Source organism: Merops nubicus, unplaced genomic scaffold (genome assembly GCF_000691845.1).
Source record: "Merops nubicus isolate BGI_N331 unplaced genomic scaffold, ASM69184v1 scaffold11922, whole genome shotgun sequence".
Taxonomy (NCBI): domain Eukaryota; kingdom Metazoa; phylum Chordata; class Aves; order Coraciiformes; family Meropidae; genus Merops; species Merops nubicus.
The window spans coordinates 7,105-21,263 of record NW_008594280.1 but is presented as its reverse complement, the minus strand read 5'-3'; the positions used below and the strand labels follow the sequence as shown (position 1 = coordinate 21,263).

At 46.4% G+C, this 14,159-nt stretch overlaps 1 protein-coding gene across 1 annotated transcript in view; it reads right to left on the bottom strand.

Annotated features, from left to right (window-relative positions):
• Positions 1–5,385: 5,385 nt before the first annotated feature.
• Positions 5,386–14,159, bottom strand: part of LOC103768564 (acetyl-coenzyme A synthetase 2-like, mitochondrial) — a 15,072-nt gene continuing 6,298 nt past the window's right edge. Inside the window, exons 5-10 of the mRNA XM_008935714.1 lie at positions 13,015–13,127; positions 11,986–12,112; positions 10,219–10,346; positions 8,115–8,178; positions 7,436–7,554; positions 5,386–5,707 (exon numbers count right to left, since the gene is read on the bottom strand). Of these exons, the coding sequence (XP_008933962.1) occupies positions 5,534–5,707; positions 7,436–7,554; positions 8,115–8,178; positions 10,219–10,346; positions 11,986–12,112; positions 13,015–13,127 (725 nt within the window). The 3' untranslated portion in view covers positions 5,386–5,533. The remainder of the gene's footprint in view (positions 5,708–7,435; positions 7,555–8,114; positions 8,179–10,218; positions 10,347–11,985; positions 12,113–13,014; positions 13,128–14,159) is intronic.

The following is a 14,159-nucleotide window of genomic DNA, read 5'->3' as shown; positions in this document are numbered from 1 at the left end:
AGCTGGTGACCATTTCCACTTCAAAAGGTGGTTATGTCCCCAAAGCCTTCTATGCAGGACAAAGCAGGGCTAGGCTCACTGCCATGAAAAACATGCTGTGTCTCTAGACTCAGCCAGAAGACAATTCTCTATCCACAACTTTGTTTTCAAGCTGAAAAAGAATCATCTGTTCCTGCTTAGTATAAAACCAGAAACTTGTTGCTGAAATCAGTTTCTGTAGCTTTAACTGGCCACAGAGACAGAGACAGCCCCTGAATAGAATTGTGTTAGGCTGGAAAACAAACTAAATTTTACCAATAAATTCTCAGTGAAATAGATCAGGGCAGCTGCAGTAGGCACCTGCTTTTCTATTTGCCCTTTCTGGGAGCTGTTTGCCAGAGGGTTGTAAGAGCTAAGAGCGGAATTGGAAGCTTTCCAGAAGCAGCTGCTAGAGGTAATGACATGGCTAATGAGGTTGTTGAGCATCCACCCCTGAATTACCTCTGCAGTGTTATCTGTGTGGTACAGTGGCTGAAACACAGTCTTCCTCACTTCTTGAAGGACAAGGAGCCCTGCAGAGGATTTGTTCCTGGCATTTACAAACAATCCATGGCACCTGGAAACAAATTCCTTTTCATCTGCCAGGCTGTGGGATGGGTACACACTCACTTTCTACAGAATGCTGTCCCTCCTGTTCCCCACACACCTCCTGCTCTCACTCCTTTGCTACTTTTGCACAAGACAAGGAGGTTAGTAGCTGAACCATCAGCATCAACTAATGGTAATTAATCGTTCCCACTAATTGTTCGTGGAAACGAGTGCAGAGCAGTGGGACCTCTTCATGCAAGACATGCAGCTTAATGACATACAAATGTCTTCAACTTTCCAAGTTGTTCTTGCAGTGACAGTTTTGTAGCAGTAACTCATTTCTTGTGAGCTACGGTTTAGAGAAAAGCAGCAAAACACACCAGCTATTAGGACCAGAGTCATCCTGATGCTGAACTCCTTTGCCTTGCTTTGGTCTGTGCCGGCAGACTAAAATAATCAGCACAGGTAGAAGCAAGTCCAAGGAACTCAAAGACATTTTTGGGAACATAGGGCCAGACACCTATGACACAAAGCCAACATATCACACAAAGGAAGATATTTCCTTTAATGAAAATATGTATCCAGAGGTCATGGAAGAAACTGGTTTTGATCAAGGACAATAAATGTGTTTAAAGTATGATTATAAGAAAACAAAATTAAAGGCTTAGCATTGAATGATACAACATACACCTCACCTCTAGAGATATAAACTTTCCCTTTCTAAAACTGATTTGCATCTGTAGTGTGGGAAAAGGCACCACAACCATATACCACTGGCAAAAAACAAGTGGTAAAAAAAAAAAAAAAAAGGACAAGCACATTTGCCCTTTGCAACAGGTAAAATTGACCCTGGATCTCTTTTAATGAAGCTACAAAGGGAATCTGTCAAACAACCCATATATCACTCATGGATACACAAAGGTTTAGGAGAATTCAACAATTCTGCTTTTTTAAACAAAGTTATTACCCCCAATTTATCCCACATTTCTACTCCAAAGTATTTAATATATTGCTCATAGAATCATTGAGCTGAGCGTGGGGTGTTAGCTCGGAGAGCTGGTGCTGGCATGCTTGCAGAAGTGGTTTTAGCCGGAGGGGTGGGGGCCAGGGCTGCCCAGCAGGAGCTGTGTCCCCTGCAGAACACCACGTGGGCAGCACAGCAGTAGCACAAGCTCCCTCTGAACACCCCGAGAGGGCCTCCGAGCAGATGGATGTCCCAAGGACCACAGCTCAGCTGTGGAAATGCACAAGGAAGAGAGAGCAGTTGGGTGGTACAGCATGGAAAGGCACGTGGAACTCTTGCATGTGCTTGTGGTGTGATTTTGGCAAAGATGCTTGTAAGGCTTCAGAAGTTCACAGTGTGGGGCTTATTTGTACCTATGGTCTGTCCACACCATAACTGGCATGGCTGTGAATTTATCAGGGTGCAGCAGCTGCCTGCTCACTCTGAAATCTCCTTGGCAGCCACAATCCCTAAGCCCATGCAAGTTGAGGCACCAGGGATGCAGGTGAGGGAGCACACCCACCTCCTACTTTCCCTGAGCAGAGCAATTGTATGAGAAACATCTCAATGTGTTGAAGTACACTGCTCCTCACATAACTAGTCTTCAGAACAGTGCAGATAAATTAGACCATGCTCCCAGTGACCACGGGGTCACACCTTAGCATGGAAATTTCAGGTCAACAGGACAAGGAAATTCTGTATCCAAAGTATAGGAGATGCTTTCTTGACTAAAAGGGAAGAGTGTAATCTTGTACAAAAGTTATTTTTCTTCCTCTGTAATGTACATCAGACTGCGTGGAGACAACTTGTTTAAACAAGGGAGTCTACTTTTTCTGTCGAAAGCATGAACTTCTGTTTCCCACTTGAAAATCCCTTAGGGAAGTGTTTTGGTTTTTTTTTCCTCTTTTTGCAATGGCAATAGAAGACGTGTAGTGGTTGTCTCCTAGATTATTAATATCCCATCAACTCTATAAAACCTTCTGATCTTCAATTTCCCACAAAGTCCACAGAGTGTCTCCTTACCTTAAGCAAAACCAGACTGAAGTCAGAAGAATGGGAATTTTAACGAAGCATCGTATTTCCCTACTGCACAGTCCAGTCCCTGGAGACATTTAAAATAAACTGGGGGGGAGGGAAGGGGAAGCAGCAAATGCAGCTAGTGTATTCAGAAGAACTCTGACAACAACATGTCTGTCTTGGAGAACACAGCGCATTGCAAGCAGCCTCCTTCCCCATTTGGTACCAGAATCTCTGCAGGCCAAAAAGCTCAACATTCCTCTCTTAGTCCTACAGGACCACCTAGCCATTTGCTTCCTTATTTTTCCACCTCCAGTTAGGTGCACAGATTGTCTTTCTGGTACACAGTCCCCCTGGAAAAGACAGTGCTGCTCTAGTGAAATTCACCAATAACTCACCCCTGTAAGAGTAGGGCAAAATCTGGTGATTCTGCCAATTACCGAGGGGGTGGCAGGCCAAAACACACAGCCCTGTGAAACTGTAGACTCTCATCTGCTAAAGACAGAGGTTTGATGCAAGGTTAGATGGAGTGACCCCAGCCACAGCACTGGAACAGTGGTTAGCAGTCACTTGCCTCAGGCAGGTTAAGATAGAGAAGCTCTGCCTGGGCCCTTGTGTCACACATTCCCAGGATCATCACTGTGCGTGCTACACTGGTGTATAACTTGAGCTTCTGCATCCAGGGACAGTGCAGGAGCCCTCCACCACACCTTTCTGGCATGCTCTGTGCCCTCCCCTCCAGCCACTCTGAACCCTCCAGCCAGCCTCAACCCAATTTAGCAGTGGCAGAAGTCTTAAAAGGTATCTGACACCTACAGGCTTTTCCATGACTTTCAGTGGTGTAGTAGTGAAGTGCTGGGGTTAAACCCCCAGCCCTGAATGAGGGTTGGCATATGGATGATGCCCACAACCAGGACCCTCCTGATTTGTTTTCACACAGGGTCTGGCCAGCCTTGGGTGGGAACTGACTACATCACCACCAGGTGCCCCCACCTTCCACATTAACTTGGAGGTAGAGCAAGAAGTCACCCCTATGACCTGACTCTGCTTGCAGTGCAAGTGGGAGGCCTGTCCATACAGTGGATGTGCTGTGTGGGGTTCTGGGTATTGAAAGGGCTCCCTGACTCTTCACAGCAAGTGGAGTTCCCAGGACATCACAAGAAGATCATGAATTTCTATTTGGGACTCATGGCCTGGCTGGTTCCATCTCCCATGGCTTGGATCCTTGGCCAGCTCGCTCCTTTCTGCACATCCTGTGCTGTGAGTGAATGCATTGACTTGTTCCTCCCTCCAGCTGTGGGCCACCTTGGATCTTTGGTGTACCACGTGGTAGCAGAGGGAGGACTTTGGCTGTTGGTTTACCTGTTGATGATAATATCCTTCTATGTCAGGCAAGTGGTCAACAGAAGTAGTAGAGGACAGGAGACCTACTAGTAAATTCTTCTGAACAGCCCAAACATAAGGAGTGCTTAAATCAAAATATGTCCATACTAGAACAAGTCCAGAAATGAAACACTGAGTATGTTAGCTGCAATTTTGAAAGCACATGAAAGACAAAGGCTGTTGTTCCCTGCTGTTCTGAGGTTGCTGGTCTGGAATGCTGCCATCACTTTCCACAAGGCATCTAAGAGGCACTTCTTTGTGGATTGTGCAATTTGCAGGTACCCACTTGGCACATAAATCTTCAGAAGATCAGCATGGCAGCATGTGGAAGAGGCAGACATGGTAAGGCCCAGTTTGAAGCAATAAGCATTAAGTCATAATTTGTGACAGGAAAACCAACCTACTTCCAAACTGAGTACCTGCCTTTGTTGGGGCAAACATGGTTACAGGCCATTTGGGAGTAAGCTAAAAAAAAAAAAACATTTTTTGGTTAGAAATCACACAGCTTGGCAAGTTACAGTGAACCCTTCAGCACATCTCTCTCAGCTTCAGACCTCCCTTGAGCACTTCAGGATTTTGTTTCCCAATGCTTCTCTAACAGACAAGTAAGCAAATATTGTCCTTTCTCGTAGTATCTTCAGGAAACAAAGGCACCTACACAAATCACCAACTGGCAACAAAGATCTACCAGCTGTAGACCACCACTCCTAACGTGCAGAAGTGAGCCACCATGGACAACATTGATCCAGATGTCATCACCAATGCAAAAGATGACAGTTGCTTTAAAAGCCCAGTTGGTGATCTCAGTTTCCCAAGGCAGAATAAGAAAACGTGGGACCAGACCCCTCCTACACAACTGACAACACATTGTGTACACATAGGAAGTCCAGCAGTAGGCTCTGTGGCTGTTTTGCAGCTGGAAGTGCTAGTGCTGGGTTGCCTAGGTGGGACACAGGCTCACCATTTCTGGCAAGTCCCAGGACATATAGTGGTAGGAACAAATTCTTATGAGGAAAGCCAAAGGAGGTATTAGAACAACTGGCTAAACATAAGAAATAATTATCAGACTAGCAACATCCTTCTCATTTCTCTAAAAACACATGTGAAATATCAACTGGAATACCCAGCACTGCTGAAAAGGCACTACAGTTAGTTAAATACAGCTACTTGAACTCAGATATCTAAGCTGAAGGAAAAATTAAGTGTATTCCAGAGCTTCTTTTAAAACAGCAAAAGTATTGTATAAAAACCACTGTACAGTAACATTAAAATGAGAAACACTAACATCTGCATCTTACTTCAGCCACTATTAACTTCATCACAGCTAACAGAAAACACCAGTAGCTCTCTAAAACAGCCCTAAAAGCAATGAAAAGGAGCTCAGTGACTGTGCAAAACTGCAGATTGCTCCTAGCTCTGTGCATCTGAAAATACATTGTGCAGTGGAAAATCTTGTTCCCCTAGAAGGAAACAGTTTTTTAAAAAACCAAGACAGAACTATGTTGTTTGACTGGTTATTTGAGACCTTCCACACTTCCAGGAGAGAGAATCCAGAGCTGCCTGTTATGAGGAATTCTTCTCCTTGTATTTCTGGTAAGCATCCAGTATTTCCTTGACAACACTTGGATCATCAAGTGTGGTGACATCTCCCATGTTGCTTGATTGTTCAGTGACTACTTTCCTGAGCAGCCTTCTCATGATCTTCCCTGATCGTGTTTTAGGAAGACGTTTCACCACCTGCAGGGGAGGGAAAGACACACCTATATGGGACCTTGGGTCCTGCTGGAAGCCACAAGGAAATCTAGCTGAGCTGTCCTAAGCCTTGCACACTCTCTCTTGGCCATAGCTCCTCTGAGGCTCCTGGGAAATACCAGGCCATCGAGTACACTAGTTTATGTCCAAGGAAAGGAGCATCACTACCATCAGTGCCTTGTGCTATAAGTTTTATTCTTATTGAGGCAGACTTTGTTCCACATTTACTCATTGCTGTGTTTCTGGAGACACACAGCTCTGGAGAATCAGGTCCTGAAAAAGCTGTTAACTACTGAACCAGAAAGCTAGTTACACTTGAAAACTCAGGCAATGACAACGACATGGATCTCAACACATTGCCAGAACAAACAGATGCTTACAGGGCATGAATATAAATCACACAATACTACCTGCCAGTTACAAGATCTACTCAAAGGATAACTCTTGTCTGCTGATGTTTCTCTCTGCCTGATTACATCTGACAGCTCACACACCTTCCTTCATCACCATAAATGTCTTGGTTATGCTTTCTGCAAAGGACTTAGCAGCAAATTCAGGGCCTTTAGCATAAACCTGAGCCTGGTAAAGACTTCCCAGGCACTGAATAGAGATGCTAGCAGATCTCACATTTTGCTACATGATCAGGCCAGTAGGCTACAGAACTCCAAGGCATTAACATGCAAAGAAAGAGCTGTAGGACATGTCTGTAGGCCTATCCCAAATACAAGGAAACAGAGGTGTTTCCTTGCAAACCTGCAAGTACTGGAAGCTGCTCCAACCTGCTGAGGATGTCCTGGGGCTGTTCCAAGTTGAATGAGCCACCCTTGCCTGCTCCTGCTGTATTCTGTAAACTGTGTCTTGGTGTCCACCTTCCAAGCACATGGCTAAAGCAGAACCCCTCAAAGAAGTGGTCTGCTCACTACCTCCAAGCAGAGAGTGGAATAGATGCAGGCAGGACCTGGGGGCCAGCCACAGGGCAGCTTTGTCCACTCTCCCCAAACACACAAAGGGAGCTGCTGCAAGGTGAGGAGGCCTAAGACAGAGCCTGATTTCATCCGTGCTGACAGGGCCAGGCTGAACAGCTGTCAGTTATGCAACAGAAACAACCCGTGCTTTGAGATCTGGGGTCGATTTTTAGCGATGCAAAATAGCTGGGCAGTGGAAAGTGTCACTCTGCCTCTCAGAGACACTGAAGGTTGTGGCATTTCCCCACAGTTTAGCAGAGGTCCATCCGACTCACTGCACAGGGCCCTGCTGAGCAGTGCTACGTTGGTCCAGCAAGGGGTTAGCTGAGGGCAAGAGCTGCACGGAGCAGTAACGCTGCTGCGTGGTGAACATCTTGGGGCACGGGGTGGGCCAGGGGTTCCCCTCTGCCAGAGCTCTCAACACTCTGTGCATCCCATTTCAAGGGCTGTTCAGTACTTGGCCCAAATGGAGCAGCCTCAAGGTAGCTGTAAAACACACTCTGGAGCAGTCCCATGGAGAAGCTGCTCTGCAGGCTGGAGCAGCTGTAATATCCCACAGCTATCCTCTGGGTCACTGCTGGGAATGAGCAGATGCAGACCACTCTGCATCTGCTCTCCCCTACCTAGGGATCCTTCCTGCTTCTTCATCCTGCCAGAGAGGGACAACAACAGTCCTGCAGGTAGGAAGGTGAGGCTTGCTCATTGTGACCATTACTGCTCCCGGTACTAGTTACAGTCTCCCACTTACCAAAATATGGTCAGGCACAGCATATTTTGCTATCTTGTAAGCCACTATGTTTTTGAGCTCTTCTTTGACACGGTCTATATGAGCTGTCTGCTCCTTCAGCACTATGAAAGCAAAGGCACCTGGAAGACAAATGAGCAGAAGCCACATATCTTGTATTAGATCCTGGCTGGCAAGACCAGAGATGCTCATTCAAATGCCAAGACAAGTTTCATATCATTCCTGTGTTCAAGAAAACCATAGATGCTGTTTACAAAAGGGATTCAGACTCCAGCCCTCAAACCATGGCCCAGCCTTGTCTTGGCACCTATGGACCAGACTGATCTCGGTGACAATGACAACTCAACATAAATTACCAAAGTGTCACTGAGATCAAAAGCTGGCCAGTGCAAATCAGCTATTCCTATTCCGTTCAAGTGACATTTTTGAGCATAATCCTTTTAATGGAAGCTCTAACACATACATAAACATTATGTGTGAAAGGTTGAGGGAGTAACACCTTGTACCCAGCTTAGAAACATCCAGTTATTTTCATGGCTGTCTTTACCTCTTGGGGCTGCACGCCAGTCAGCCTAAGAATAACTGCCCTCCCATCCCCTAGGCACCTCCTAACACAAAGCCCAGGTTAGAAATTAAGGAAATTTCACATAGGTGTCATGGCAGGACAGTACTTTTCACATACCTTCTCCTTTGATCTTGTGTGGATACCCAATCACAGCTGTCTCGGGGACCTCAGGATGATCAGCCTTCACAGAAAGTGAAACAAAAATACACAGAGCATAACAACCACCTCAAGCCCTGCAGAGTTCCTGCCAGGTGCTCTAGGAACAAAACACCTTCCCCTTGGCACACCCTGCTGAAAGCACAACAGGAAAGCTGGATGCTGCCTTCCTACTGCACAGTCAGCTGCTGGCCATGGCCACAGCTACACCTCTGGGAGCTGCATTTATTCACTGGATTAGCCCTGCCTTTAAACACACAAATAAGCACCCTTACATACACTGCAAGGCCTGGTACACACTGAGCTACATGTGCACCTCTTTGTCTGTGCTCTTGGTGTGCATGGCTGTGTTCCCAGGTGTTGAGCTAGGGTTGACTGGCCACAGCCAAATCACAAGCAACGCCAGTCCTGCATTGCTCTGTGCCACAGGGAACTGTTGGCAGCAGAGGAAAAGTGAAGCTGCCAACATCACGGTCCACATTTGGCTGGTGTTCCCAAGTGCCCAAGGCAGAAAGGATCAGGCATCTCCATCTTCCCAGGATGAGGGAGGGATTGTTTTGCTGAATGCATATTTTTATTATTATGCTACACGAAAGTGATTTATTCTGTCACACCTCAGAGTTTAATATTATTCTGCAGTAAAAAGACAATGAGGTTGTACAGACCAGAAGAAACTCTCTCCCCAAATCTCACACCAGAGACTGATTATCATAGAATGACCTGGGTTGGAAAGGACCTTCAAAGGTCATCTAGTCCAACCCTCCTACAGTAAGCAGGGACATCTTCAACTAGGTAAGGTTGCTCAGAGCCCTATCAAGCCTGACCTTGAATGTCTCCAGGGAGGTGGTGGAGGCCACCTCTCCGGGCAGCCTGTTCCAGTCTTTCACCATTCTTATAGTAAAGAACTTCTTCCTAACATCTAATCTAAATCAGCCCTGCTTTTCTTTAAAACCATTGCTCCTCATTCTGTCACTACAGGCCCTTGTAAAGAGCCTTTCTCCAGCTTTCCCATAGGCCCCTTCAGGTACTGGAAGGTTGCCATAAGGTACCCCCAGAGCCTTCTCTTCTCCAGGCTGAACAACCCCAGCTCTCTCAGCCTGTCCTCACAGGAGAGTTGTTCCAGCTCTCTGATCTTTTGTGTGGCTCTCCTCTGGACCTGCTCCAACAGGTCCTTATCTCTCCTGTGCTGGGGGCTCCAGAGCTGGACACAGTACTCCAGGTGAGATCTCAGCAGAGCAGAGCAGAGGGGCAAAATCACCTCTCTCCATCTGCTGGTAATATTATGCTATCTTACATTAAAATATGAAAGGAAACATCACAATCTAAGCATATAAATATATTTGCATATACACATGCATAAACAAGTGGGAGAACTGGATCCTATATGTTTTATCAGAAACCCACACAGACAAAAAAAAAATTGCTCACAAAGGAGAAAGCAGGATCCCGTGTGCCATGCAAACAGCTCGGGTTTATCAAAAGTCTCATCTAAGTGTAATTTGCAGGCAGGGTACATAATGTAGAAATGAATATTGAGGTCAAGCTTTGAACAGAAATGCTCTGAGGACTTCTTGTTTTCAATTCCCTGAGCTAATACTTTTTTTCTCTCAAAATGACAGGCTAGCTTTGCAGCTGACAGGAATCAAGGTTGCTTCATATTTAACACTGCTGAATTCCCAGGCATACTCAGCTGGCTTGAATAAGCAAGAACTACAAATCTGGGAAGGAGAGGTTAGGTGTTAGCAGAGGAGAAGGAACAAACAGGAGAGACAATCCATTATGGAGACTCCATTATCATCCAAAATTACAACTGCAACGGTGCGACGTTGCTAAGAAGAAACAGCTCTGACTGTTCAGCTGCAGGGACTGCCCACAGTGTGACCTCTCTCATTTGCCTATTTGTTGTCTCCTAAATAAGCTTTTTCCCTTTGCACATTTGCTATTCATTATGCATCAAGCTTTGTGTATGCAGAGGCAGGGGTCTGAAAGCAAAAGACCCTGCACTTGTTTAAATTGATAAGGCTTCTTTGAAGGGGCTAGGGACCTCTACCTGCTTGGAACTTACCATTGCATCTTCTATCTCTGCCGTCCCAAGCCTGTGCCCGCTGATGTTAATGACATCATCCATGCGCCCCGTTATCTGGTAATAGCCTTTCTTGGTCCTGTAAGCACCATCCCCTGTGAAGTAGTAACCTACAGCAAAGACACGCGGGTGGTCAGCAGCAGGAAGGGTGCCAGCCTACTGCCTTGGGCTGTGAAGCAGAACAGACTATGCTCAAGGATGGCAAGCAGGGGAGGGTGGAGCAGGCAGCTTGCAGGGCCTTCTAAGCGTACAGCTGCACGACCTGCCACCCAGCACGTCCCACTTCCCTCTGCCACCCCCAACCTTCATCTGCTCTGCCTTTGCTGTGCTAGCAACTAGTAAGCACCTGAGCAGCACCAAGAGAGTGGAGCTCAGCTCTCTGCCAAGGTGGGCAAAACCACTGTAGGCAATCAGCAGCAAGCAGTGGTTGAAGCCCCGTAGCACATCCAGCAACACAATACAGTGATGCTTTGGTGGATTTACAAAACCAAGGGGAGCTCTCTGATCTCCCTAAGCTTCACCTACCTACAGCCTGGTGCATACAGCACCAACCTAAAACTACTCCCAATGCCATCTGCCATCATACTGTGACCTACCGGTCAAACTCGGGTCTGCTGCTAGCTACACCTCAGCACTCATGGAAAATTACAACTGTTCAGTCAAAAGGGAGCAGTTCTATTACATTTTGTACATGGGAACACTGCCAATTTTTTTAATCACTTACACTCACACAGATGAAAAGCCATTTTCCCTCCTGGCTAACAAAGATTCCAAACCCAGACAACAGTCCCACTGAGCACATCAGAAACACTGCTATCAGATTAGCTGAAAAAAAATAAATCCCACAATAGGCATGGTGTTTGGAAGGTCTAAAACATTTGATGGAACCTGAAAAAGACCCAGTGGTTTAATGAAACTCTAGTGTCACTGAGGACACATCTGGTGATATAAACTGTGTTGGCTCTTCATCAAAGCCACATCCACATCTGAACTGCTCCTGTGGCACTTCTGAGCACCAGCAGCCAGCTAGTGCCGTGAAATCAAGGACCCATGTCTTGCCAGGACCCATTACTGGCCAATTCATGGACATGCATTGCCTCCTGCTTTTCCAAATTAACTAAACAAATAGCAACCAAATATCAAGGAGATTTCAGATCCAAACATGTAGTGAGTAACAAGGGACTATGGGCTCATTCCATTTCTACAAGTTTCCCATTCTTACTTTCCAAACCATTTTGGACAATTTGCAGGATTGTCTCTCTTGTCTACCTTGCAGCTTTCAAATCCCTTTCCATTGCTCCCCTGCATAAAGACAGTGGTCTTGCCCAATTTCCCACAAAAAATGTTTCCCTGCCACTTCTAGTTACCACCAGGAGGGACCTGACCATCTTTTAAAAAGGAAGGATGTAACACAGCCTGTGAACAGCAGGGGTGAGATTCACTGATGCAGGAGGCACCCGCCCATCCAATCTGCTTATTTCCAAGTGAGACACAAACGGCCACAAAGAAAAGGTATTAGAACTTTAAAATTAGGGCATTAAAATTTTCTAAAAAAAAAAAAAAATATAATCCCCCTTGACATCTAGAAAGGTCAACACTATCTAAGAGCGTGAGCACATGCTTGTAACACGTGACACAGCCCCAAGCAAACAAGATCTGGCTGCTACAGAAATATCACAAAGTGCTGCTGAAGATATTGAAGGTGCTTATACTGCAGAACAAACTGCCTTCCCTTGGCACTGTCCTTACCTGGGTAGGCTTTGAAATAGGCATCAACAAATCGCTGGTGATCTCCATAGATGGTTCTGGCCATGCCAGGCCATGGCTGGGCAATGCAGAGCGCACCAGACACATCGTTCCCCTCTATAACCTTTCCCTGCAGGTTCAAGCACAAGAAGGATGATCAGATGAACAAAAGAGGAATAGTAAGGGCTTCTGTGTCACCGACCTGGCAAGAGTCATCCTATTGCTCACTGCAGGTTGCCAGTGGAGTGCCACAGCTGGAGAAAACACCTCCACTCCTGGATCTACTACACACTGCCTGTATCCTGCCTTCCTCACCCCTCAAGGACAGCAGCACAGCAGGTAAGACTAAAAGAAAAGTGAGTTCTGTGATTCTCCAGAGGGCAATGGCAGCAAAAATGACAGCAAAGATGTACCAAGCAGCCAGAGAAAGCCTGGAACAAGGCTAGCAGGGAAATGCCTGAGCCCCTGCCTTCCACTTTCACTTCTGTTAACTGTCATGTTTCCACACCAAACTGCATGTGGAGAAGATTACATGGTTTACTGTTTAACAGAGCACTGCAGCACACATAGGGATAGCTCTGCGGTTCCACAAACTAGCATCAGTTCTCACAGGCAGGCACAGCTGCAGGGCCCCTTGCCTTGCATTTCCCTGGGAAAACTCCACGAGTACTGTTGGCTGCTCCAGTCCTGCCACATCACTGGATGTTGCACGTATCGCTCCAACTGTTCAGCTCCCAAGTTCCCAGAGGCTGTGTGATGTCTGACTTCTCTCATAAACAGAAGCAGCAGCTATTAAATCAGATGTAAGACAATAGAAGTGGTGCTGAAAATGCAAACACTCCTCTAAAGATTTGCAGACAGCTTCCAATGCCCAGCTGGCAGTCTGTATGGACATTTGAGATGCACTCAATATATAAATTGGTCATCTATTGTACCATTTTAATGGAGGAACAAGCATCTTTCTGGATCCTGTTCCTCTGCAGAAACACACACCAGCTTCTCTTTTGGGCACCCAGCATAGCCTCAACTCACGTTCTCATCCATCAGCACGGGTACAATCCCAAAGAAAGGTCTCATAGCCATAGCTGGAATGATCTCAGCTTTCTCCTCTGAAGGCCGTGGGGCAATGCAAATGCCACCAGTTTCTGGAAGAACAATGAAGAACAACATATGGGGTCCATCCAATCCATGCTGTATGAAAGCAAATGCCAGCTGCTCTTAGTTAAAGAAGAGAATAGTGAAGACACTTTGCAAGAAAAACCCAGTGACAAATTATGCAACACCAAGAAGTGCAGCTATCTGAAAGCAGCACAGACTTGATAAACCAAGAGCTCTTTGTGAATGCAAGAAAGGCTTAAACACAGAAAAATGTCTAGCAAGCCAGGGTGTCACCACCAAGGTCCGTACAGAGAACACGGCAGCAGGTAGAGAGCAGAGAGCTGCAGGCAGGTCCCCCCTTGGTGAGCTTGGATCCAGAGCCACTGCTACTCCCTCTTTGCATGGTGCCTCCTTCAGTGCTGGCTGAAAAAAAAAAAAAAGTCGCTGCTCCTGTGCACCCTGGTGACAAACCAAAGAGTGTGGCCAAGCAGCCACCTCGTGGGAAGAGCAGCTCCACATGCCTCACACCATCAGGATCGCTGATGCCCAGCTTAGCTCTTCAAAGGCTCAGAGGAGAGCACTACATGGTTCTACAGTGGCTGGCTTTGCACCAGATGGCTTGTAGACCCTGCATTCAACAGCCTTCCACACAGTCCCATCCGTGGCAAACCAAATGGGCAGAGTGAAGGCCCCATTGATTCAGCCCTCCATCCTCTAAATCTGTCCCTAAGTCAGCTCACAGATAAACCCATTCCTCCAGCTACTAGCCAGCAACAAATCCAGGCAACTCCAGTGCATCCGTAATATACCCTTGCAGGTCCTTCTCCCATGAATATGGCTGCCTCACAGCAGTGGCAGTACTTGCCAGCCCCATTTCCTACCCTAGAAATGATCTTACAGGAAAAGTGTGAGTATGTCAGGGGATTTATCTCCCAGTGCTGTTTTCACAGCTATCTAAGGTTAGCAGCAAAAAGCACTTCATGAGTCTGAATTACTATTATTACAGAGTATGAGCTTAACCCACCCCTTAGAGGCAGGCTGAGCTTATCTTGGGATTGAACCTTTTAATCATCCTTTTT